Source organism: Colletotrichum phormii (genome assembly GCF_030913505.1).
Source record: "Colletotrichum phormii strain CBS 102054 chromosome Unknown BDP81scaffold_1, whole genome shotgun sequence".
Classification (NCBI taxonomy): Eukaryota; Fungi; Ascomycota; class Sordariomycetes; order Glomerellales; family Glomerellaceae; genus Colletotrichum; species Colletotrichum phormii.
The window spans coordinates 2250985-2277453 of record NW_026851443.1 but is presented as its reverse complement, the minus strand read 5'-3'; the positions used below and the strand labels follow the sequence as shown (position 1 = coordinate 2277453).

Here is a 26469-nt window from a genome sequence, read left to right as displayed (position 1 = left end):
ACATTACTATACCATTGTATTTCCTTCATAGGTTGAGTGCTTTCACACAACATCCCGCATATACCACAATACCTTCGACGACATGGGCTTGCGTAGTGCCATTGTGTCCAAGCTGGTCTCTGGACACAACACCAACACCAAGAGCACTTACAACACTGGCACAGACGAGCACTTTACCCGGCTCATGAACTCGGCTCTAGAAGAGCGACACGTCCTACCGGGGTGGACTTATAACGAGCCAGAGGTTGACGCCACAATTCTCGAGGTCAACTTTGCTCAAGCCTGCAAGAGAACCAGATCAACCTGGCCCAGCGACTACTACTTTCAGTCTATTCACCCACGTCGTCCCTCAAATACACCAAATGTAGCCGTACACACTGACTTGGCCAACCTGGCTCGAAGATTCGACATCCCCATCAACGCCCTACACAGCTTCATGCGCTTCCCGCCCGTCCGCGCCGTCTTCCGCACCCTCCTCATCGAACTAGAGCACCCAGAAGCGCAGTCCTCACCCCAGCTAGACGAGCTCGCGATCCTCGACAGAGTCGACGACATCGTCTCCAACACGAGCTCCGCAGACCGAAAGACCTACCTCACCCAGGTCACTGCCCCCGGCCCACAGTTCGCAGACAGAGCTCTTATCCTGTGCCTCGTCAAGCTCTGCGCCCAGTTCGAGGGCTGGAGCCGCTGGGCGTTTGGGTCCCGCCGCTCAACAATCCAGGTCTTCATGGGCGTCATAGGCCTCTTCTGCAACGCGTGGGCGAAGGCGCCGACTGTTGATGCCTCGTGGTCGCGGGCTGGTGCGTCCTCTTTACCTTCCTTCATCACCTCTAAGCGGTTTGGTGTGTGCGAGCCTGATTCTCCTTGTCCGCAGAGTAGACTCACGCCCGAGATCTGGTTCGATTGGTCCCTCCTATTCGACCCCTGGCTCAGACAAACTAACGCGATCCAGCTGCTGAACCCGGAACCTGTATCCGTACCATCGTCCTCACCAGACCAACGACGGCCGTCCCGCCGCGCGAAACACGAAGCCCTCGTCGTGACGGAAATCACCCAGCCGGAGCCCGAAAAGCAGGGCCGCGTCGTGGTAAAGTACCACGACGACAGGAAACCCGACGAGGAGCGCTGGGCGTTCCGCTCGATCTTGGACTCGCGGTGGTCCGGGGCCGGTAAGACGCCGCGGACGGGGCTGCTGTATCTCGTTGAGTGGGAGTATGCTGAGTCGACGTGGCAGCCGGCGAGGGATTTGCAAGGGTGTGATTCGTGGGTGTTGGAGTTTCATCGGGAGAATCCTGGGAAGGCTGGGCCTATGACTAGGTTGAGGCGGGCTTTGTGAAGTAAAAGAATGAAGTTGGCGATGGTTGAGTGGATGTTGGGTTGTTAAATCGGTGCTCTGAATGTCATTCTTTGGCATTGGAGCCTTAAGAGGAGTTGGTTCAGTCGCATCGTCAAGGGAATTTCGATTGGAAGTAGGGTATAACGGGCGTTCTACTGTTTATTGGCCTCACAGTGAGTGTCTTCTGGTCATAATAGGTTATCAACGGTAGGTATATATTGAGCTATTGGCATCAAGCACTGATTCGATAGAAGCCTGCGAAGAATCTGTCTGTTGACTGCAGTATATCTGAACATACCTTTGGTCTTTTTGAGGGCAGCTATACATCAAGATTTTACTTCCCACTTCGAAAGAGCAAGAGTGTTTCTCAAAATCTTGCAATCTCGAGACATGAACCGACTGTTGTACATTTTGTGATTCTTGGGGGCCATACTGGATGAATATCACTTGGTGTCTGAGTCTGTAACTTCCTCCACTGTCGCGTTGTAGTTTTTCACTACAGGGTGACTTGCTTCGTTCTTCTCGGAAGGCTTGATCTCGTGTCGTGGGGTCGACGAGACTCTTACTATTGCAGAACCCCTTTCCCCAGTCTCTCTGGGAGGGATCTCCAAGCACTCTTCTCCCAAGTTTGATGGGGCTTCTCCCGGTTTAGAATTCCCTACTTCAGTATCCGCACGGAGAAATTTGGGGTGCTTCTTCAGTGGATTCGATGAGTGTTTTTGTTTTCTTTTTTTTTTATGATGCTTCCCTTCACTGGCCTCAGACACTCTATGGCCTGGCAGCCATTCTGGATACTCGATTTGTTCCTGGGACCCCTGACTGAAGCATTGGTTGTATTCTATAGAGAGAAACGGGTTGATTTTATAGTGTTCGACTTCTACCCGGTCGCTATCTGGGTAGATGGTCGGAAACCGCCTTCCGTCGCTACAGTATCGAATTGAAGGGAGAGTCATCTTCAAGAATGTTCCTCTCGATGAAGGTCGTCCTTGAGTGAGCTGGCGATGAGCGATGGTTCGTGAGTAACCTGGGTAAGACTGTCTATGTCATGGTTGAGTACTATGACATGTTATTAGTACCATTCGCAGTCAAGTTTGTGTCAGGAAAACGGAGGTCAAGGAGACTGTTCTTTCTTTGACACCTGAATATGGCCAAGAGAGCGGATGAAAGAGCCACCTGTTCAAGGCCGCTGTTCACCCTCGGGGCCCTCCCAGAGGACTCGAGCTGCGTGAACATCAGATACTAGCACAACGGGAAATCAGATAGCTGGAGCAATGCTACTTGGAATGATGACTGTACTTGGACTACTGGGAATGTCGTATTTAATATTGATCTTATAAGCTATATCTGTCTAGCCCAGACCGTCACAGCGATGTTTGTGGAAAGTAGAGGAGCTGATGATCGTAGCAATGAATAGACCATCACCACTTTCCGCTGCGACATACGGCTGGCTGGGAATGCTGAAGTCTTAGCCTGGCGGAATACCCAGTCAAAACTGCGCTGGCTTTACCAATCCCACTTGGAAGCATCTTGCCGAAAAACAGAGGAGACGATGGCCATGGCGACAACTTGACATCACAAAGCATCTCAGATAGGCAGTCAATTTGTATCGAGCTTGCGACCTTGATGAATTTTGCAACCCTGCAGAGGGATGCCTTTAACTGAGCAAAACTTGGACTGCTTCAAAATCATCTAAGAATACAAACTCAATGGCTTAGCCGCCAGGTCTTTCGAGAAGAACGCTCGCATCAACCAATTTCTTCAATGTCTTGCTACCGACTGTCTTTGATGAAAGACCGAGATGGACCGGCCCTAATATACTAACGGGGTTGGATAGGAGGAGCATTAGTCGATACCTGGCTCCATTCTCCTGTCAATACCTCTCCGTTGCACTCGTCTTCTGACCCCATCTCCTCTATTTCAAAACCTTCCCCATAGCTGGGATTCGACCGGCGTGAAGAGCGTCGTTGATTCAGAGACGGGTGGAACTTCTTGTCCGGGGGAAACGAGAAATTTCGGCTGCTTGGAATCGGTTCGTAGTGCTGTTGTGGATGGCGATCCTGATAATGGGGAACCGGGGTACTCCGGCTTCCTTGACCAGGTTTCCATCCGTACTGGGTTGAATTTGAGTGTACATTTGCATATTCTTGACCCGGAATATATGAATTATTCTGACCTCCTGAAAACGACACAAATCCTCTTTTGTACGGGTGATATTCGTCTTTCGGAATATACGAAGTTTTCTGATCTTCCGAAATCGCCACACGTCCCCTTACGTACTCTTCTGGTGCGGTTGAATAGCCTTGATTCGAAAATTTTGGATTATTCTGGACCTTTTCATGGCCTGTCATTGTTGGAGCACCTTCTCGCATCGTGCTCGTCGAGACATGGGGCATTCGCGGCGGGACATATCCTCGGTCCGGTGGTGACTCTGTGAAAAAGTCCGAACTGTCTTCCGGTCTTCGAGCCTTCTCTCGAGGTTTTGTCTCGGTGTTCCAGGGGTTGCTTCGGCTGGATCGTGGCGTGCCCTTTGGACTTTGCTCAACTCGTGTCTGATCTTCTTTTCTACGAGGATTGCCGCATCCAGTGCAATACAGTGGTCCATCGCAATGGGCAAGGTCTTCTTCGCAGGCGCTTGGATCGCAATGCCACAACCGGAATTTCCTGGAACCAGTACCCTCATCCTCATAACTGGAGAATTTTGGAGTCTTCATTGTCTGGTACTTCTTAAGCTGCCTTCGGTGAAGATATTACCTCCATGTGCTCAATGACGATGATTCTTGCGCAGTTCTCGATAAGATCGTCTATGCCATACCCGACATGCTTTCCCCCGTAGACTTTATATGCCAAATGAGTCATGCTTGTGATTCAGGGACAAAACAGTTGTTCGGTCTTTCATACTTGAACATGGTGAAGAGGACGAAAGGTTAGCCGTACTGTGCTACGTCACTGGCTCCTGGGTTAGTATCTCGCAACAGACGATGACTTCCTTGAGCGCCCCAACTCGAGAGGTGTCTGAATTTGTGAGTCCTTTGTCTATATCGAGATTCGTTTACCGCCCCAGGGGTTGGCGGTCACCGGACCCCAGGCAGTTCAAAGGACGCAGTGTAGGAGCTCAATCGCAGGAGTCTAGACTTCCCGACAGGCCGCTGCGACAGGCAGTCGAACACTCGACTACCCTTCTCATACGACTCCAGTGACAGTGATCTTTTCAAAATCTTACGAAAAAGCGACTCATAGACAGACAGTGAGTGGCTTTTTGGAGGGATATTTAACTATGGCCGTCACCCCTATCTTGGGTCTTGAGATCAAAATTGATCTCAAGACTCTCCACGCTACGACGCGGCAGGTGATGAAAGTGATACGTAAATCGGGTACTTGCCCGTAGAGAATAGCACTGATTTGACAATCGTCTTGGACTCACGCTGCGAGAACTGGATAGGGGAGCTTTCGATGACACCGATTCGCTTCCATCCGAATCGCTTCCCTCCGAGGAGCTTGACTCCGAAACACTCGGCCTTCGAGCTCATCTGCCTGTCGATTGCGGTTTCCCCTCTGCCCATGCTGCTATCCTCTGACCGTGCAAGCTTTTATCTCTAAAAACCTTAGGTCTATGCTTCTTGCTTCTCGTGGCGCGATCTCGCTGAGGGTTATGCTTGGAGTCCCTCGTTCTTATTTGCGCTTTACAGTCTTCAGATTGTGTGGAAAACTCGTCATAGTCCATGTCATATCCTTCTGGTGAGTTTCTCAGTGGATCCCGAGCCCAATTGTTGATATATTGGGACTCATCTAAGCCATGTCTAGGCCTTCGGTGATGGCTCCAGGGGGTCATTTTCTGTTTCATCAAGATACATTGGATCCTCGTGGCTGTTACTTCGAAACGACGATGCATGTTCTCGTGGCCATGGTGGAGGTTCTTGGGCTGGTACTTCGCGGAGTTGTAGCTCAGGAGGTTTGAAGGACGTTAAGGGTGTATTCTGGTTCTGGTGCTGCATTTCAGGTTAATAAGGTGATCCGTGGGGTACAAAGCAGCCAGAACATACCATATGGGAAGGATGCGCCTGAGTGGGATGTGGCAGGGGAAACTGGTATCGAGCATACTCTTCCCAAGCTAACTGCTCCTGGGCTGACTGCTGCTGAGCCAACTGGCGTCGATCATACTCTTCCCAAGCATACACTTCCCGAGCATACTCTTCCTGGGCATGCTGGTATTGAGGATACTGACCGGGAGTATGCGGTTTCTGAACAAACTGCTGCGGATAAGGCGCCGGAGCTCTTTGGGGGTTGAACGGCGCATAAGGGCCATGGGCGTGGTGACGTTGGTGATTCATTGTCGGAAACCTATGGCTGCTCTAGATAAAGGTGCCTTTTCTCTATGAGCTGGAGATTGGCGACAGTTACAGCAAGACTGGCTGTGGAATTTTCGGCAATACATATTCCAGTAGTGTTACAAAAAAGGTAAATGAAAAAGTGTTGAGAGCCGAGCGCCAAAGAGACTGTTCCATCTTTGCGTATTGATACGGCGATGAGTGCCAAAAGACTAGGCGGACTAGGATACTAGGTAGCTGTTCAGGAATAGCATCTTAAAGCAGGGTTTCGTCTAGCGAATTATGATAACCTGGTGATTAAGCGTGCATTCAAGAGGTGTTTCGGGTGGGAATTGGTCCTTTGTCTATACCGACTCCTGTTCGTTTTCACTTGAATCGGGGGTCACCGGGCCTGATGTCAAAGAGCGCCGTGTTTTTGTGGACCACATCAGCCGTCCGGCCGGTAGCTCGCTGACGGGTTCTCCGTTGGCACTAGAGATTGAGTGGAATCTTCCCCCATCTCCAACACTGAGAGCCTAAGGTAAGTAAGTCACTGAATGAGAGATAAGCAACATCAACACCCGAGTAGGTAGCTTACACAAGCGCTATTTCCTTGCATGCTTACATCGAGTAAAGCAACTTAGTAGCTACCTAAATACCTTGGATTGCACACTGATGAGCCAAGTCCTGTGCGCGCTGGACGGCTGTTTAACCATGTCGGCGCTAGGACAAATCCTTCCCGGTGGATTGCCTGAGCTGGATTTCATCTGCATAGTAATCGCACGGCTGGTCAACTGACGTGGCGGCATCCCATGGTTCAAGCCCAGGACCGAATTCGAGATGGTTGCTGACAGTCAGACTTATGTGAGCTCCTCTCTCTTGACCCTTGAGCTATGGCACTTGAGCTGCACTGGCATGTGATGCTAAGAAAAGGCTGTTGGGAATAGCGCATCCAATGATGAGATGCAGCTCGAGGCTTGATATTGCTACTGCAATCTCAGGATCACAGTTGGTCGCAATCGATTGGCCTGCACAGCGACAGCCACACCGATGGGCGGCGGCACAATCGGGTCGGCTGTCGGATGGATAGGTAGTAACAAGGAGATCTGCATGACTGCCGAAAAAGCCAGAGGTAACGTCGCACGAATGACGACGTTCAGGTCCATGTCCGAATTCTTGCGGAGAAAAGGAAGTACACGATGATGAGGGGATAGGTTCATTGGCGATTACCCTGAAAGCCTCGGTCCAGCGGCATTGGGGACCTCAACAACCCACCTGACCTGGAAGCTCCCAACCTTGAGAGGTTGATGGCTATCTTAGTAGGGGAGTGGACCTGGTAAGGCCCCTACGATAAGTACCTAGGTCCTAGCTTCCTTAGCCGAATCCCCAGAAAGTGCCTAGGCACTTGCCCAGATAGGAAATAGTACATCTGACCTGCCGCTTATCGATAACGAACCTTCCGGAGATACGACGCGGGGGTCGCGCGCGCATTTTGTCGCTGAAGGGGAGAAAAGGAGGGGGGTAACTCGAGGTACTAATAAATTGGGAGGTATCACTTGCATTGCAGGTTTATCGGTCCAGGGTCCTAGTCACGTTCAACTGAAAATCTTCGAGTGCGTTCCACAATCCCAAAGCCCTCGACATTCACTCCTCTCTGTCCTCCGACGAGCTTCTCCCCGCCTCCTTCAACTCCGAAGCGAACTGACGCCCAGCGCAAGGCGAACCCTGCGCCGACACCAGCCCAGCACCGAACAACCGCACCACCGTCCGACGCAACCTCCCCAGCCCGTCCTCCGTGCTACCAGCGAACGGCTACGAACATAGCTCTTGGACCCTCCCCAAGTTCATGACTTGCGCCGTCCCAAGCCACTCGACCTCTCCTCCGTCTCCGCGCGCCGGACGACCACACACACACACACACACACATCCAAATAAAGACCGAGCATGAGCCCCGCGCCTGATCATGGAGGCTCTGCCATAGAGGACCCCCGACTCGAAGACGACGACAACACCCTCAACAACACCATCGACAGCGAACACAACCCCTCCGAGCCTGTAGTCTTGGCCGGCGCCGATATCCGAACGAGAGCCCGGACAATGACGAGCACCGAGGAAATCGACAACACCATAATCCGCCCGGGCTCAGTCCGCATCAATGTCAAGGGCGCCTTCATCGTCGATCCGGACTCGAGTTCTCCGAGGAGCAATGGCCGAGGTTCCCCGACCCACCACGAGACGAGCGATATTCGCCTGCCCAATCACCATGCCGTCGTGAGCCATATCGCCGTTGACGTATGCGACTGCCCTCTCCGTAATTGGCTCTGCCTTCTTGTCTAGCTGCTAATCCCCTTGTTTGCGCAGATCGGCGGTTCCTTGATCAAGCTCGTCTACTTTACGCGCGAGGCGCACTCCACCGAGCCCGGCGGTCGTCTCAATTTTCTCAATTTCGAGACCGATCGCATCGATGACTGCATTGAGTTCATGCGCCACCTCAAGGACAAGCAGCAGGCCCTCAATGGCTCTCAGCCGAACGAATTGAGCGTTATGGCAACGGGAGGCGGCGCCTTCAAGTTCTACGACAAGATGCGGGATGTCCTGGGCGTAGATGTGTTGCGCGAGGAAGAGATGGAATGTTTGATAATTGGTCAGTCCCCGGAAATCTCTCGGCGCATGCTCGATGGTTGCTAACCTACCTCCAGGCCTCGACTTCTTCATTACCGAGATACCCCGCGAAGTCTTCACTTACAGCGAAACCGACCCCATGCACTTTGTCTCGCCTTCAGAAAACATCTACCCCTACCTTCTCGTCAACATAGGCTCCGGCGTCTCGATGCTAAAGGTCTCGGGACCCCGCCAATACCAACGTGTAGGCGGAACCTCACTTGGCGGTGGTACGCTATGGGGTCTCCTTTCGCTCCTCACGGGCGCCCGCACCTTTGACGAGATGCTCGACTTGTCCGAGCGGGGGGATAATGCCAAAGTCGACATGCTCGTCGGCGACATCTACGGTGGAGATTATGGCAAGATTGGCCTCAAGAGCACCACGATCGCATCTTCGTTCGGTAAGGTCTTCCGCATGAAGCGCACGGCCGAGAACGAAGCAGAAGACCATGGGGGACTACACAACGGCGATAACAAGAACACATCTCCGTCTCCGGAAGCGTCAGCTGAAGACGGCCCCCATGAAACAGCAGAGCACTCTTCAGAAGAGCCCTTCTCTGGAGCAGATGTGTCGCGTTCGCTGCTATATGCGATATCCAACAATATTGGCCAGATCGCCTTCCTCCAATCGCAGATCCACAACCTGGACCACATCTACTTTGGAGGATCTTTCATCCGTGGACACAGACAAACGATCAACACCCTCAGCTACGCCATCAAGTTCTGGTCTCAAGGCAAGAAGCAAGCCTACTTCCTCCGTCACGAGGGCTACCTAGGCTCCGTCGGTGCTTTCCTGAAGCGTCAACCTCGCAACTGGGGTCGCCGTGGTTCTCTTGAGCAACCAGAGCCCATGGAGAAGCGCATTCAGAATCGCAGAATACACGACGTTGAGATGCAGGGCCTTGTCGACGACTACGCCTCGGACTCTGGGCGCGAATCAGGTCGTGACTAGGTGAAGAAGACAATAAGAAAAACAAACATCAACATTACATTCATAAAAGGAGCGAAGGTAGACGTGGTTGATTCTTCCAGGTTTTTGGGCGTTGTGCGGGCAGGCGGCGCGGTATATTCTGGCATTTACGACGCTTGATGGCAGAGCATTTGCGATATGGGGATGCGAGATTGAAAGATATCACACCGGCTTGGTGGCCAATTAATCGGCATATACCATTTTATTTTTACCACATACTTACCAGTTTAATGTTATCAATCATAGCTCGGCTGGCCTGTCGTTACAGATCGGCCCTGGATTGTCAGCAAACATTACAAATATTATAACCAAATGCATCGGGTCTCCATTCTTTCTTCGTGTGAGAGGTGTCAGGCAAGCTGCGAGGGTTTCTCTGAGCTTTCCCGACAACCCCTGAGGGTATTGCGCAGCCGGAAGCAGTTTTTTGGACTAAGTTTGTGGGTTTATGGTCATCTGGCTGAGAAGTAGGTCAGTCCAAGTCATAGCAAGCAAGATCTCGACTTACGATCACGGGCTGTCGTTTTCAACTCTATAGCTACTAGTGCAAGTCTCTTGACAACGTCAGTTTATCATCTCGCTGGCAATGGTCGGAACAGCTCATCAGATTGATCACTACTCATAGTACCCGGACCTGTTCGGATTTCCAAAAGGCTGGGTTTGTGGTCGTCGTTATGTCCAACGTCGTCAAGCCAACCCTTGTCCTACACATCATACCTCTACGTCATTGCCGTCCCTCCGTACTACCGTATGACCTTTGACTACATGGCCCCGGACGAAGCGGGCAATCACATGTACCCCGAAGTCGACCCACAAATTTTCGGCACCTCGGAGGGGCGTAGACGGGGCGCATTGAAACGTATATGGGCCGTGGAAGACTCGGGAATCGTCCCCGGCAACTCTAAACGTTATTCGTATTTTCTTTGGATCGGAAGACTAACCCCAAGGTAGTGCCCGCCCTACTCATCGTCACTTCTGGAAACCACTAGTTTAGAGATCTTTACAAGTGATTACCTGACTTAGTATAGGCCAGTGGGCTGTAAAGACGGACTGTGGTCTGACTTACGATGTTCGAGTTTGGGATTGATTAGCTGACCATTATGGACTCTAGGTGGCTTCTGGCTCGAGGAGGCATGATTGGACATAATGAGATTCTCAGTGAGAGCGAGTGCTCCTGTCTCCTCGGATTCCACGGAGTAGGGTAACAAACGCTACCAACCGCAAGACCGTCACGGCCGAGGCATCGTCGGCGCCGGTCCAGATCCCCTAATCCTCAGCTCCTCGACGAAAATATCCCAGTACAGCCCTCCGACAAAGTTCACCAAAACATCACCGTCCCGCCACCGCAAGCCTCACAACTCCACGACGTAGCCGTTCGCAACGGGTCCGGTCTAGAGGCCGCAATGACGGGGGAGGAAACGACGGAGAAAACTCATCTGAACGGTCTCTTTCTCTCTCTCTCTCTCTCCTAAACGTCACCTAACCCAGGATAGGGAAGCACATGAATCGGGAGATTCCCACTTTCAGCTGTTCGCACGAGAAGATCCCGAGGCAGTGGTTTACTATGCCCAAGGAAGTAAAGCCCAACGATTATGATTCTGGAACCTGCTTTAGTTGCTTTAGTCGGCCGTTTTTCTCGTCTCAAGTATAACTCTACTAGGCTACGCGACGTCACAGACCGGTACCCCCTACCCGCAGTAAGAAAGATATGCCGAGGTGCCAGCCGCAGTGTGTCGTCTGATGTTTTCTTCTTTGCATGAACAGGCGTAGGTAATCGAGGCTATGCACGGACTGCCGGACAGCGTGTTTACTCACAACTGACTTCCTTCTGGTTGCCTAATGCGGAAGCCGATCGCGAGAAGGTATTGCTTATTACTACGTAGGAGGGAACCGCAGGTCATTGATTCGGACCCTGCGGAGTCGGAGGGCGTAGATCGGGAGACTTTTCCAAGGGAAGACCCGGATGACTGTAGCTGACCCGAATACGGAGAGGTGAAGGTAATCGGTCCCCACCGCGATCTCGAAGCTTACTGCGTAGAGGTTGAGAGTGAGAGAGGGAGTGGGAGCCCGGGGCATTACATCATTGCGGTTGTCATTGCTGTCAGATATCCCTGTCTCCCGTGAAGTGACGTCTGGCACACACACACACACACACACACACACACACACCCACGCATTCGGCTGAGCCCTGCGGTGGTCTGGGCATGGACTATGCGTCTTGTTGAGGCAGGGTTGCGAGCCTGGCGTCTCCTGGACGGGAGTCGATCGCGGTGACGGATTGGAAGGATGTTGGGTGACGGGGAGGTTTGTGACAATGTATTTAGCTGGCTAGAATTCCCGCCCGACTCAGGTCCTTTTCATTAATCCAAACCATCAAACAATCAACAAACAACTATACCATTAAACATTGAGACTATTCTACAAGTCACACACACAAGCTTCCTTCAAATCACCAGAAAGCAACCACAAGCCGAGAATCAACTACTACGCCTTAAGCTTGAACGGAGAATAGATCACCCAACACACCAATCTTAAACATCCAATACACAAATCAATACCATCAACATGCAGTTTTCTACCGTCTTCGCCATCTTCGCCGCCACCATGGTCGCCGCCGCACCCACCTCTCCCATCGACTCAACTCTTGAGGCCAGAAAGGACCCCGGTGCCATTGCCGCCTGCGAGACGCAGGTAGCTGCTGACCAAGTCTCTTGCATAGACAAGTGCAACAAGGACGCCGCTTGCATCACTGCTTGGTAAGTCGCTTCTACACGACAAACGGTTGATAGGAACATTGCTAACATGGTATCAGCTCAACCGACGCCGCGAAGAAGTACACTGCTTGTGCCACGAATTAGAATTAGAGAGCCTTCCTTCGAATGGATGAGTGTACGATACAAGAGCGGGAGCGATATAAGCATGAGAGATTGCAAAGCCAGCGATGAGGGTGTATGAATAGTATGAGATGAGGCTTGGAAATAGAGATACATAGCGTTCTAGCGTCAATGAACTATCAGATTCGCTCTAACATCCAATGCCCTTGCAACATTTTATACCTCGATGATGCTACACCTAGACATGAGTCTTCTGTTTCACCTAGACAAGTGCACAGCAACAGGTCCCTAGTAACTAACGATGTCGTTCAGCTAGACACACCAAGTCCTCCGCCAGAAACCCCACCATCGCCGTAGTACAAGCTGAATCAAACAAAATACTCTGTCCTTCAATATCCCCCCCTCCACCGAAATCCGATGACTCGGAATGGGACCAAAGTGGATACGCGACCCCCTCCCTGAGACACCGATCCCGCCGGCATGAGCTGGCTTGCCAAAGCCTGACCGGCGTCACGGCATCATCAGATGACTTGGTGTCAACTGAACTCATCGATAAACAGCACAGGATACCTTAAGATCAAGTATTGGACAGACTCCAGATTTCAAAAGATGGATTATTGATCATGTCCTAGTCTCCCAGGGCTCCGGCGCTGGTTATCGGAGAGGGTTCCACCCCGTTCGCCAGTGCCGACTGGATATCCTCGTTTTCGCTAACGAGTCAAACTCAAGGCGTCGGCCCAGAGGCGGCCTCGGTAGGCTTTTGGATTGATTGCATGTGGATATGATCAAGAACATCAAAGACAAGACGTGATAGGATCTGTAGCAAAACGCTTGACGCTTTCACAGGCACAATCTGAGTTGACTCTATGTGCCTGGTTGAAATATCCATCACGATGGGGAGGATCCGAAAATTTTTGGTGGGCGGTCCCACTGGAGGAGGAGGAGGAGGAGGAGGAGGGGTGAGGAGTGGTTCCGAGGCACACACACACAAGACGTTGAACGCCGTAGTCTCCGAAGCCGGGACCGAGGCACCGCAAAAGTGGGGCCACTTCCGAATTATCGGGTAGGCGCCGACGGGCTAAGGAACAAACGTGCGAGGCTATGTAAAAAATGCTGAGAAAAGGTAAAGAAAGACTTGGCCGCTCTTGAGGTTTTGTCATGACGAGAAGACAACGTATGGATTTTCTTACTTACAGACAATAGTGTGCAGCAGTCTGGTTCGAAAACGGCCTGTTGATGCCGGCCCGGAGTCATGTAGCTAGGCAGAATGAATGCCGCAGTACAATTGACCTTACCATAAGGTAGAGATGCAGATTTCATATTATCCTGTGGATCATCAAGAGCATAGAGTAAGACATGGCGATGGTTTCAAGTCTTCCAAAGCGCCGAGTGCCTCTGCCACATTACCAGGTAATCAAGCTTCATCTCTTGACCCAAACAGTCTATTGCCAACTCGTTTCCGTTAGAATCGGCGTCAATTTGCTGAGACAACTCGATTCGAGTGAAAATCAAGAGATCTCAAGTGATTCACGAAAGCCGAGAACGACAGTGCCCATCTAGGTAGCTGAGAGCCTGCGCCTGAAATTCCGACCTAAAGCTCGATGATTCTGCGTGGGAGAAAAGTTACCAGCTGGATCAATGCCTGGTCCAATAAGATACTAATCCATCATGGAAACACCTGTTTTTATCAGAACAAAGAAGACATTCTCAAGTTCTTAACCCCATATCCTCAGAATTAGTGAGCGTCCAGCCATGATCAGGTTACTGCGCTTGTTCCGATGTCACTCTAGGCATCTTTAGGCAGGCAGAACATCAGCTCATTGCATCCTCAGCAAGAGGCTGACAAGTTCATCGCCAACATGCGTACCGTTTAGTTCAGCCGCAGACAAGTCGTGAAGCTGAATAAGAGAGTCAGATCAGCCGATCTTCACTCGCTCTACCCACAAAGTTGAAGGAGGATACCAACTCTCTACAGAGGAGCCAGACCCCGTCTTCCGCAGCAACGATCCCCCTTCTTCATCGACAAGCAAGATTCTCAAATGGCGTTGATAGCGTATGACATAGAAATGAACATTCCAAAATGGCCCCACAGATTGCCAACTCTACAGTAGTCCAAGGTAGTCAAAACCATGTAACAATCCAAAGGCGCCATTGTAGAACCATGCCCGTCTCGGGCCCGACTTCAAGCTAACCAAGCAATGATGATGCCTAAAGAACAACAACCCTCAAGCCAGGCGGATGAACGAAGGCGAATAATCACGTAATCAAGGACCTGAGAACCCCAAGATGGATGGATGACCGCAGTCCTGTTTTTGTGAATAAGGGGAGGAGGAGGGGGCTCCATGCACACCGGTGAGCCCGTGAACATTCAGACAACCGGCCAATGTGCATGACTTTTGGGTCAACATACTTTGGTTGGGCTTTGATCAAGTTGATGAAGATCGCTTCAAGACGGAAAATCATGCGAAGCCGAAGATTCTTTCCCTGCTTCCTCTATGTTATGAGATAGGAGACTAGGTGCATTACAACAGCTCATTTCCGGGGTCGTCTCAACTACAACGTCACATGACTCGCTGTAACCTCGCACGCTCAATGGCACGCGCAACGGGCGCATGCTTACTTACGATACTCAATAATATTTCAGACTAAAGTTTTTGATGGATCGATAAGACTTGTCACTCTTGAAAAGGGGACACATCACAAGGCAAGAGGACAGAGAAGTCATTGGAGAGCGCATTTGTATTCCTCTCGAAAGGAACTAGCTAATTAAGTATTAAACCAACAAGCCAAGGGGTATAAAAAAATCTTCCAACACCCTTTTTTGTTTCTGATGCGCTCTATAAAAAGAATCGCGGCCAAATGGAGGTAAATGTGGGATATAAGCCTATGTGATAACACCGAATGTTTTCCAGACCTATAAAAACCACCTAAGCAATGTGTTTGTTTCGTAAGGATCGTAAGAATAATATGTAAAATTGCGGGCTTGTAGATTACAGATTTGTGTGTGCGTACAGCGACTTGATACAGTAAGAAAATCTTGGGGTTGGCATCTCTCCTCCGCGCTCAAGTAAGTTTCATCTTAGTAGAGAAGGGCAGAGAAAGCAGCCATGTTACCCAGCTTAGAAGGCAGCGAGGGCAGCAATGGCAACGACGACACCAAGGCCGAAGGTGGTCTTGCCAGCACCGGCGACGACGACGCCAGTGGTGGTAGGGACGGCAGCACCGCCAGTGCCGACGGGAATGGTCTTGCTGGCGCCAACGGCGGGGGTGGTAGGGTAGGGAGCAACCGGGGCCTGGGAAGAGGCAGTCGCACCGGGAGCAACGGGAGTTCCAGCCGGGGCAGAGGGAGCCGGGACGGGAACAACAACCGAAGCGGAGTTGGTGGCGAAGGAGACGTGGGGAACCTCGAGGGTGGTCTTGATGATGGCGGTGGTGGAAGAGCCGGGAACGGTGGTGCCGGAGGTGACGCAGGGGACGACGATGGTCTTGTCAACGGTGACGGTGGTGTACTCGGCAGGGTTGGTGGCAGCGGGCTTGGTGGCCGAGACGGTGATGGCGGTGGTGATGGTGGCAGGGGCGGTGACGATGGCAGGGTTCTCAGGGATGTGAGCAGCGCAGATACCCTGGAAGAACTGAGTGGCCTTGGAGATGATCTCGTCGCTGGCACCGTAGGAGTAGATGCAAGAGAAGACGTTCTCGACGAACTTGGAGTCGGGGCAGAAGCAGTGGATGTCGGAGTTGTCAGTGCAGCCGGACGAGAACATCCAGGTGCTCAAGCACTGGGGAACGACATCGGGGCAGGGAAGAGTCTCAACGGGGCCAGCGGGAACAGTGACCGAGGCGACGGGCTTCTGGGAAGAGACACCCTGGGAAGGAACACCAGCGGGCTGGGTAGCAGCGGGCTTGGAGGGAACACCGGGGGTGTGGACGAAGGTCTCGGTGACGGGGCAGATGGTGGTAGAGACGGGGACGGTGACGGTGACAACAGCGTGGGACTTGGCGGGGCAGTTGGTGACCTCGGGAGCGCAGGAGGTGACAGTCTCGACGCGGGTGGTGTAGACGGTGGAGGTGGTGTCGTAGACAGTGGTCTTGGTCTCAGGAACGGGAACGGTCGCGGGGACGGTCTCAGCGGGCTGGGTGCCGTTGATGGGGACGGTGGGAACGGAAGCGCTGGGGAGGGCAGCAGAGGTGGTCTCACCGCCGACGGGCTTGGTGACAGACACAACGGGGACGGACTCGACAGGCTTGGAGACGGAGGGAACAACGCCGCCGGTGGTCTCCTCAGTAGGCTTGGAGACAATGGGGGTCTCGGCAGGCTTGGTAACGGAGGGAACATCAGCAGTGGTCGACTCCGCGGGGATGGAGATGGAGGGGAGAGCAGAAGAGGCGGTCTCGCCGTTGGTGGGAACGGGAGCGGTCTCAGTGTCCTTGGAGGGGCCGGTGGTGGCAGGCTTGGTGGCCTCCGTGGTCTCCTCAACGGGCTTGGAGGGCTTGGAGACGGAGGGGACAACGGCGGTGGAGGTGGCCTCAGCCTCGGAGGTGGTCTTGACGGGCTTGTCGTGGGTCTTGGTGCTCAGGGTGGTGGCAATGGCGAAAGAGCTGGTCTTGGTCTTGGGGGGGACGGCAGTCTGGGGAGGGCTGCAGTCGAAGCTGATGGTGTGGATGCCAACACCGCAGGTGGTCTTGGGCTTAGAGGGCTGCTCGGGGTAGACAATGGTGACGTTCTTGGCACCACCGCACTGGGAGTTCTTGACAGTGGTTCCAGACTTGGAGCAAGCAGAGCGGTGCTTGCAGCTGGAGCCATCGGGCATGTCGTAGTGGAACTCGAGGTCGCAGTCGAACTCGACGGAGACGTCGAAGTGGACAATGGAGAACTTATCAGGGGAGCTGGTGCCGGTGCCGCAGCCGAAGGAGGGAGAGGTCTCCTTCTTGCTTCCGCAAGAGCCCTCAATGACCTTGCCCTTGCCGAAGGTGCGGGGAGCGAGAGAATCGCGCTTGGAGAAATCGCTTCCGCAGGTCCAGCCCTTGAAGTCGAAACCGCCATAGTTGCTGAACGATCCAGTGTTCAAGTCACCCCAGGAGAAACCATCCTTCTGCTTGTCGTCACACTTGTTGTCGGTGTTCTCGGGGCAGTTGAAGGAAGGGAACTTGTTCCAGCCCTGTGAAGCTTGTTAGTGATCACCGACTAGAAAAGTAGTCGAGATCTCATGTGAGATCCGACTGTGGAGTTGAACATGTGAGAACTTACGGTAGCAGTGACCTGGCTGACGCCGGCGGCAAGGGCCAGGATAGCAACGCTGTTCTTCATTTTGAATGATGGACGAGGATTCTTTCTTTTGAGTGAGAGTGATACTTTGTTCTAGTGAAAGTAGAGGAAACAAAAAACTAAGTTTGTATTAAGTTGAGAGTAAAGAAGCGAATGACTTTACACTCAGAAAGCGAATGGACTGTTGTTTGATAGAACGAAAGTAGGAAAGAATGTTCGATGAGGATGAGAAACGAAACAGTGAACATGGGCGGGAAGAAGAAGAGTCTATATACAAGAACGACGACTCCTATCACTGGGGATGGTTGGGTGTGAGGTTCCTAGTCCTCACCCTCACCTGAGGAGGCGACTTGCCAGGGGGGGTGGGAGACAGACAGACAGACAGACTGACTGAGTGACTGAACAGACTGAGAGAGAGGACCGAACGGGGATGAGGGACGGAGACGGGGTGGATCCAGGCAGGAAGGAAGTGCAAGTGCAAGGCCGTGCTGTACGGACTAGGTACAGCGGACCCGTGGCATGGCCATGGATGTGGACAGCACTTGCACTAGGCATGGGGGCCTGTGGACTAGCTAATGGATGCCCGTGGTGCAGTGGTGGGCGCAGATGTGGATATGGGATGGGCGGATGGATCATGGAGGCTAAAGGAGGAGAGGTCGCCGGAGGGCATGGCAAGCAAGGCAAAGCGAAGCCGGGTTTGATGCCGGCCTGCTCTGAAGGCCATCCCATCCGCCAACAGGGGGTCGTTCTCCAACAAAACTGCTTGATGGTGCTGCAACTGAAGACTGGGCTGGGAGATGGGGAATTGCAGGATGGGGCCAGAAACAGCACTGCCTTCTTCCCATCCGGCACCTGAGCGGTTGAACGGTTCCTGTTCGAGCGACTTCTTGCTTGGATCGGAGCCAGGAACAGACGGAGAAGGGGCATTTGGGCATTGCAGCCCCAGGACGACCCCTTTGATCCTTGAGCATGAAGACGGGACTCGCTGGAGCCCGATGGTTCTCTCTGTGTGTGTGTCTCTCTCTCTCTCTCTCTCTATCCATATGGTTGGACAGTGGTCTCCTCGCTCAAGTCCCGGAGACCCTCCATAGACTACATGGAGCTTACGGCACATGGTTGACGAATTGTAAGTGATGGATGTTGAGATTGAGTGTGCTCAGCCTTCCGGAACAAAGGCAATGCTCATGCTCGCAGGTCAGGCTGAGTTTCATGCTCATGCATAACCGTGTGATGGTGCTTAATGGGAGAGATCCGCAGTTGCTTGGGCGGTGCCGTAGGGTTTAGTCAGATTAGGGGGACGATGGGGATGGCTGTTCGGTGAACAATGACGATATGTTACGGCCGAGGGCGAGATCGAGAAGTGTGTTCATGAATAGCAACAGACGCCATGTGGAGATGGTGCTTGATGCAGGACCGAGACTAAAGAGCACCGCCTGTTATGCTCAAGATGAAGGTGTCGACGATCCGTCAAAGCCATGGGCGGCCGGAAAGGACGGGAAGCGAATGCAAGACAAGCCAGACAGCGTCGGTGGACTGGGCTTGGTGATGGTGAGATGTTGAGTCGAGTCTGTGAGTTGCGAGATGGAGATGAGGTGAGGTCGGTGCGTACGCATTGGTACCGCCGTCTGCAACTTTCGGATGACTGGAGGGAGCGAGGAGCGGCAGGTTGTCTACATGTCTTAGACAGTAGTCTGGCTGACTGCTTCTGTGCATGCTGTATCCGAACAGGAACCGTAGGCCATGGATCGTGGACAGTGGTGAAGGATGCAGACTGCAAAGTTGCCATCTGCCAGTTCTGCGCTTTGTTTTGCCGCCGCCGTGACGCTCGGGCGGTAAGTCGTCAGGTACGTACCGTTGGTGACCTCCCCCTTGCCATCTTGTCTTGTTCAGGAACAGGAAGGAGCAGGGACAGGGATTGCCTAAAGAGACCCCGTCGCCGACGACGTGAGAAGGCCCAAGCTGCGAGCTGCCTCTCTCCAAGCCCCCTGCAGACTGTCGAGTGTCGAGTGTCGACTATCGACTGCCAAAAAAGACGGATGCACTTTTTCGAGTCTTCATTCTGTGGTAGGGTGCGTCGGATACACGGTAAAGATGAGAGACGAGAGAGTCTGGATTGCAGTTCTAGGCTGGCCGTTTGCGCTAGGTTCTGTTTCCCCAGAGGCTTGCTTTTTTTTTTTTTTCTTTCTCGCCGGGCTTGGTCTGAAATCTGGGCTGGACGCCACGGTGAATCTGAATCTCCTCAAGCAGAAAAGACGCCTCTTGGATCTTTTGAGGGGACAACGGGCGCCTACCCCGATCTAAGTGACCCCGTGGCTTGTCATCTGCGACTCGCTGCAACAGCACCATATCCCGCATTTGGGAATGGCTGATTGTTAGCCAGTCTATTTGGTAATCGTTCTGCAACTTCACACACTTTGGTTGTCAGTTGCGACTCTCCACTCTGGACATTGTAACCCCAAGGGTGTACCATTTTTTCCCCCTCGATGATTCTTAGTCAGGGGCAGAAGGAGAAAAAAGATGGAGCAGCCCAGGTACGTCGGTCGTCAGGTACCCGCCCCGCCATCCAACCATCTATCCAAAGACCCCGCTCCATCACGTCCAGCCAATCGTGGATTATTACGGACTGGAGTCTCTGGGGTTGAACTACGGCGAATCTGGACGTCTCAAACAGACTCGCCGCCGCCTTTCGCCCTCCAATAAACGGGATGGATGGGATGCCCCAGGATGCCTCGATACGCTGGCCTCCGCGCCTGACGTCAGCCTACCCAGCGCTTTGGGGCTCTTTTGGAGATCAACACGGCGGTAAGGCACGTATGGAGGCCTTCGATGCTGCACGTAATCATTACCCGTGTGTATTTTCGGCCTAGCAGTAGGTCGCCAAAGTTAATTTGAAAGGTTGATGCTGTTAACCGTGTTCCAGCCTGCATCCGTATCCATCTCAGCCTCACTCTATGGAGTGTGTCTCTCACACGGTATCTTGTGACAGCAGTGCAGACCGATAAAACCTCCGTACACAGTCAGAGACGGAGACGGCCAACATTCAATTGGCAATTTTTGTCATCTGCAAAATCGATTCTTGGTCCATCCTATCCTAGCCACTCCAGATAGATGGAAGTTGATAATACGCGGACCACTCTGCGTACCCGTGTATAGACACCTGGGCCCATTGGTGTACCTCCCGTCGGTACTCCCACCTGAAGGACGGAAGCATTGGACGAAAGAAGCTCATGGCGGTGGAAAGGGGCCAGCCAATGACAGCTGCCAGATCATCTGAAGTTGCGCTCCCAAAGAGACAGCAGACAATTTGTTCGCACCTACCTGAACTCAAGCCTCAAGGAGTCAAGACACTTACTCGACGAATCAACTCAACTTCCTGGTTCCCTGCCGCCCATGACCTTTTTTGTCCAGTCATGCTCCGAACAACGGCTCCTTTGAGAGCCAGAGGGTTGCTTTGGGCTGCTTTCTGCTTGTCAGTGACACTCTTCGCTTTGCATCCGGACTCCTTGCCGCCTGTCTCTTCCTTCAAGCTGTTCCTAGCCTCTCGAGTCTTCTGCATTCTCTCTTCCGAGTCTTCTCCCACCAAGCGAGGGGCTCCTTGCCCAGTCCAAGTTGAAACGCTCAGCCACAGCGCCAGCTTCTCCGTTGCGCTAATGCAGGAACAGCACCTCGGAGCCAATCATTGACCAGCGGAAAGGAAACCTCTTGGGAAAGGGCAACCCAGGACATTACCTCACATCCCTGCCACTTTCCCCCTCCCCCTGCTTCTTGCCTTGCCTTGCCTTGCCAAAAGGAGGGGAGTCTTCCTCTCCCCTGTTCCTTCCTTCCCCCCTGCTCTCCCGGGGTCACCCACTCCACAAGTTTTCACTTCGTGCCCCTGGCGCCTTGTTCACGACGTGGTCCTTCCGCCTCTTCTTTCCCCCTGGTTCACAGTTCAACATCCATTCACCTCGAGGCTCGACTCCATCACCCCCAACTCTGCAAGGAAAAAGCATCAACCCACATCCAAATGGCCATACACTCGCATCCAAAGTCCACCTCGATCGCAGTCCTTCTCCATCCTGCTACCCTAGACCCCTTGCTCCCGAAGAAAAAGTCTGTCAGCAAGGGCACGCCGGAATCTCGAGAGGCTATGCCCTTCAGAGAAGAATAGGAATACCTGGGAACCCGGGGGTCCTAGATCCTCGAGGTACGCTTTACCCTATCATGACGCGACCTGTCAGCCCTGTTGCCCAAATCCATCGGCACTGGTTCCCATCCTAGTAGACGATGCTCAGACCCTCCTGGCCAGAAGCTCCACGATAGCTCTGAGCGTTGTTCGCTTCCTTTCGATTCACCTCCCTCCCTCCCTCGCTTTTGCTCCCTGCGCTGCCACGCCGCCTACCCTCTTCCGAGAAAAATAGGCTCGGTTCAAATCGTTCGATCTAGGACCCAGTCTGGTTGCCACGCCTGTCAAGCGATATTATATCGTGCTGGGTATAGTTATTCAATTCCAACTTATTGCCAAGATATCGCGGCTCGGTCAACCGGCCCAGATCAACCAAAATAAACGGCCCGTCAGTAGTAATCGGAAATGTTGACTGATCCGTCTGGACCTCTATTTGCTTCCGAAAAAGGCCTGCTCGCCAGTTTCATTTTGGCCTAGCATATACGGATACCTGTACTGGCCATCGCCACGAGCCTCGCAAACCCTTTGAATGGCCTCAACCCGCTGTGCGGCTGTCCAACCTCGGGTCAACTGCAAACCCACACGTCAATAGACGTCACGATGCTTGGCCATCGACCGGGCCAGAATAACAGGCCAAAGAGTCATCCACAGTGCCTTGGCCTAATTGCCATCCCAAGAAATCGTTCCGAGGAAACGGTTTGTTTCACCAGGTCAGCCACCCGAAACCAACGAATCCGAATGTGGACTATCAGTCTACCTCTTTGTGGAAGTTGGACCCAATGATCAGGGCGACACAGCGGCTTATTGCAACCTCGGCGACAACGTAACGCCAGCGGTGGTTTCGCTCTCGATTCACAGCCACAGCTTCTAGGCTCCCCTCAAGTGTGTGGATCGCCGAACTACAACCTTTTCTCGGTTTAGATTTCGTTTTAGATTTAAGCAGAGGTTTTCTCTCCGGTGGGTGGCCGAACCGCTGCACGATGGCTGGACCCGTATCGGGCCTGACTAAGAGGCCATGCAGTCTGCAATCTATCGAGAAGCGCTGGCCAGACCGCGCGGCACTATGTGATGAATGCGGGATGCCAGGCGCCTTACCGAAACACCGCTTTTCACCACAACCTGTCGAGTCTTTCACCTTTCACAAGCAGCCTCTCTACCTGAGACAACTCGTCAATGGCTAAGGGCAACGTCGCCAGCTGTTGAGAGCCAGGCGGCTATGCCCAGATGCAATTACAAGCCTAGCTGTTTAGTCTACAGTGTACGGAGTAGTCCATCCAAATTCTTCGCCTTGCAGCCATTATTCGAGGCACAATCTTCGATCATCGACAAAAGCCTCGACATATACAACTCTAGGTTGCTCTGGCGCCCAATTCATCATCTATTCGCAACCGACCCTACGGAAGAGTGACTGATTTTGCCAGCATGACGTCGGCCGATTGCCCTATCGAATGCCCACCAGGCCAGAAAGAGCCGAGTCAGCCGGGGGGCTTTGCCTAATCGAGCACGCTCACCTGAATCTGAGAACACGAGCCATGCCAAAAGTCGCCAGCAATACGACCGTCTTTCCTCCGTTTTAGGTCCTCAAGATATCCTCCAATTTCCACTCGCGTATGGCTGAAACAACACTCTTTCTTGCTTCAGAGCTGTCAACTTTTTCGACAGCCATATCCGTATGACTGTTTATTTCTGACGGGCAACCCCAAGACAAGTTGTGAGGCTCGAGCGGCGTGTCTTGAGCCGATACCGCCCGAGGACCGTGAGCCTGGCCCTGACGGTCTGACCTGACCGGGTGAGATTGGATGACATAACTGACCGCAGTGGTCCCCTGCCTGAACTCCGACCGCTCCCGACAGGCGTCCCTGGATATTGCGACCAGCTGTCTATCGTTGGACCCTGCGCTGGGTTTGCTTGAAGATCAGCCAGCACCGCCGTCATGAATCGTCCGAGACCTCACAGAACTCAATACCCAAATTTCAAGTATTGAGTTTTCATCTTCCTCCTCAGGCCGGTATCCGAGAAGAGGATGAAGACCGCGCTCATCTCGTTGTCAACGCTGTGGTTGCTATCGAGATGAAACATTGAAAGTTCAATCAATTATCGACAACTGTATCCGTGAACCGGAGCTTTCGCGGCCTTCCCCAGAACGCACACTATCTGCCCCGTCTTCGCCGTCGATCATTGATCCCGCAGATTGGTTCAATACCTGGCTGGACGAAAGAGGAAATCAGACCATCCAAAACGGGGGGTTGCGAGAGAGAACGCAATCACGGCTCGGTCCCGATCATGAGATCGCCTGGTTCCGTTGGCATGACCTGGAGTCTTGTCTCTAGCCATATGGTTCACTGGGTTTCTTCCCTTTTCTCATTTCCCAAGGCCCCCGCCTGAGCTTCTATTCTCAGCGACCTCTCTTGTCAAGGTTGCATTTGTTTCCTCGGCACTTTGAGGATCTTCCAAACAAGATAGTTGGGAGCAAGGGACGGCCGTCTTCGCTTTCGAGCGATGTTGGTCCTCCGTTGCCGGGCTTGCCTCTGTTCAACAAGCACCGGCGCCCCTTTCGCGGCGGACAGTCAGCCCACTCCGAAAATTCAGCAACACCCGCGACTCCGCGATGGATGGCCTGCTGTTCGCTTCCCTCGTTGCCCAGGGACCTACCGGAAGACAGGCCAGGTGCGTAACAGGGACCACCCCGTCCGATGTCCTATGCCCCAACGGATGTCTTCCACGGCGCAACCCTGACGGTGATGGCCGGGGTCGTCGCTGAAATCCCAAAGAGGGCCCGACCCCTGCATAAGGGTTACCAAATCCCCGAGACTCTCCTGTGGACAGCTGTCGAAACCGTTTGTGCCAGCGCGGCTCACCTTCAGCCACTGGTTGGTCTTCGGTTTACAACAGCAGCATGCGTTGGGCCATTATTTACGAACCCCAAGTTTTGAAAGAACCATGTTTTATATACTGATTGGGCTCCTCCCGTCAGAAGTTAAGTCGGTTGACTGCCAAGTCAATCGATCTTTCAACACCACCCTGCGATGTAAGCGGGAGGCAAGGTCAGCGTAACTCCCGCGAAGTCTATCGTCCTGTTCTTTCGCGAGTCAAGATCCTGCTCAATAGCCGCGTTTAACACCCTCCTCTCTGCCAGTGGCAGTCGTGGCAGTCGGGGATATCCCATTCATCCCATTCAGCTGATGCCAAGCTCTTGACCTCTTCATCCGAACTCTTGCAAAGGGGCGCAGAAGAAAAATCTCCTAGGCCTCCGATCCCTAATTGTTTCGATGTCATACCCCGCCAAACATGCATAATGGACAATCCGAACTCAGCATCGCGTTCTTTATGCAAGGCCCTGCCGTGACGTATAGGGTGGCTGTGAAGCTGGTTCGTCGAGAGAGGAAATTCCCCGGCAGTTCCGCACAAACGCGATGCAGACGGCAAAATGTTGGTTGACTGACGGGTCTTGTTTTTTGACTCCCCTCCCGGCGCTTATCCCCTCTCTCCCGTTGTGGGGAGGGATAGGGATATCGAGATGGATATCATGGGTTTAGCAGAGAGACTGAGCGAGCTGTGGTAGCGATGGAAGAGCCGGCCAGTGGGGGCGGGGATGGTTCGGTTTCATGACACGAGGCTCGATGGTGTTGGTCGCGGTATCCCTCCTCCTGCTGGCCAGCTCTCTCGCTCGCGGCTTCGCTTCGGCAGACAGGGGCATCAATCTAGTTTTTTTCCCATCCCTCCTAGGTCCTGTCTCTAGCAAGAAGGCTCTACGGATACACTACCTTCGCGGGGCTCGAGGAGGTGGCTGTGAAACGGAACGCTGTTTATTTTGCTCTTGCTAGTTTGGCCAAGTGTGATCGCCAACTCGACCATGGCGATCTGCCGTAATGAAGGCGGGTACGGATGCCCCGTGGTCCCGGCTTTTCGAGGTGCCCGTCACTGCCCTGTGTACGAATAGTAGACTGGACTCCTGGAGAAGGGGGGAAGGCTGTGTTTGTGGTGGGTTGGATGGGATTTCAGGTCAAGATGGCTTTCGGTATCGTTAATGCTTGTTGGACGAGTCTATGCTATGTTTACGGGCATGTCAGCCTGTCAGGCGAGCTCGCTTTGGTTCTCGGCTTTACTTTGACGTAAGAGCTGCATGTGAGTGTATGTCAAGATATCAAGCTACGGAGGCCGCGGGGAGGGAGGGTTGTAGAATCGGTGAACTCGGTCTCGCTGCGTTGCCGTTGCATCCATCACATGCCTCGCAGGTAACAACGTTCCCGTCAAGTTGGAGTCATTTTGGAAGGGCCTTGGTTGACTTGTCTTCTTTGGTATTCTCATGCAGGTACCCGACCGTTTGTGGGTACCCTTTGAGATCCTTTCGGGAGCAAAAAGTGTGATTCCTCGGCAAAATCGGGATCGTAAAGGTAGATAGGATGTAGGGTCTTGTCCCAGGGGAATAAGCAACGACGGATTACGACCTCGTAAGTTGAGGAAAAGCAAAAATGTGTGGTTGATTGTGGGTGCGCCTGTCTTTGATGCATTGACGTTGACGTTTTGTGGAGAGGCGTGCGGTTCGGTGTGTAACTGTAAGACAAGGTCGTATAAGCGGTAGAGACTCGAAAAGGTGACTTGGATAGGATACGAGGTGAAGTTGCGTGTTTTGTTTTCTTCCGTGGTATCTCTCGCGATGGACTCTGCTTGTGGGATAAGGTGTGTTTCGGGGGGGTAGAGATATGCTTGAGGAGTTTAGTCTGCCTACTTGATAGAGAATAGGAATACTTGGTATGCAGCTTCAGACCGTTCGGGGTTAGGTAACTGATGGTTTGTTTGGCAACTTGAAAGGCCCGTCTGAGAGAGTCTTAGACTTGCTTGATACCCATTGCGTAAATGGCGTGCGGCTTGGAAGACGGGCGGTTTAGTTCCAGACCGGTGGCTTTGCAAATCGAAAACTTGTCTCGAGTTGTTT

General features: G+C 52.8%; 5 protein-coding genes across 5 annotated transcripts; 4 read left to right on the top strand and 1 right to left on the bottom strand.

Annotated features, from left to right (window-relative positions):
- Window positions 1–112: 112 nt before the first annotated feature.
- Window positions 113–1336, top strand: BDP81DRAFT_363539 (uncharacterized protein; the record flags this gene model as incomplete). Its single annotated transcript, XM_060586471.1, has 1 exon — window positions 113–1336. Exon 1 carries the CDS (start codon window positions 185–187, stop codon window positions 1334–1336), a length of 1152 nt encoding a protein of 383 aa, XP_060451851.1. The 5' UTR covers window positions 113–184.
- A 5776-nt stretch (window positions 1337–7112) lies between these two features.
- On the top strand, window positions 7113–9584 carry BDP81DRAFT_337836 (fumble-domain-containing protein). Its single transcript, XM_060585978.1, has 3 exons — window positions 7113–7932; window positions 8002–8284; window positions 8340–9584. The coding sequence occupies exons 1-3, from the start codon at window positions 7585–7587 to the stop codon at window positions 9251–9253; spliced, it is 1545 nt and encodes a 514-aa protein (XP_060451850.1). The 5' UTR covers window positions 7113–7584; the 3' UTR covers window positions 9254–9584.
- A 2249-nt stretch (window positions 9585–11833) lies between these two features.
- BDP81DRAFT_401810 (uncharacterized protein) lies at window positions 11834–12181 on the top strand (the record flags this gene model as incomplete). Its single annotated transcript, XM_060588821.1, has 2 exons — window positions 11834–12024; window positions 12081–12181. 2 exons carry the CDS (start codon window positions 11834–11836, stop codon window positions 12124–12126), a joined length of 237 nt encoding a protein of 78 aa, XP_060451849.1. The 3' UTR covers window positions 12127–12181.
- A 2642-nt stretch (window positions 12182–14823) lies between these two features.
- BDP81DRAFT_363533 (uncharacterized protein) lies at window positions 14824–17651 on the bottom strand. Its single transcript, XM_060586470.1, has 3 exons — window positions 17351–17651; window positions 16339–17261; window positions 14824–16272 (listed from the first exon to the last, which is right to left on the bottom strand). Exons 1-3 carry the CDS (start codon window positions 17408–17410, stop codon window positions 15222–15224), a joined length of 2034 nt encoding a protein of 677 aa, XP_060451848.1. The 5' UTR covers window positions 17411–17651; the 3' UTR covers window positions 14824–15221.
- A 7890-nt stretch (window positions 17652–25541) lies between these two features.
- Window positions 25542–26292, top strand: BDP81DRAFT_401808 (uncharacterized protein). The gene is made up of 2 exons (XM_060588820.1): window positions 25542–25551; window positions 25612–26292. Exon 2 carries the CDS (start codon window positions 25667–25669, stop codon window positions 25898–25900), a length of 234 nt encoding a protein of 77 aa, XP_060451847.1. The 5' UTR covers window positions 25542–25551; window positions 25612–25666; the 3' UTR covers window positions 25901–26292.
- The last annotated feature ends 177 nt before the right edge of the window (window positions 26293–26469 follow it).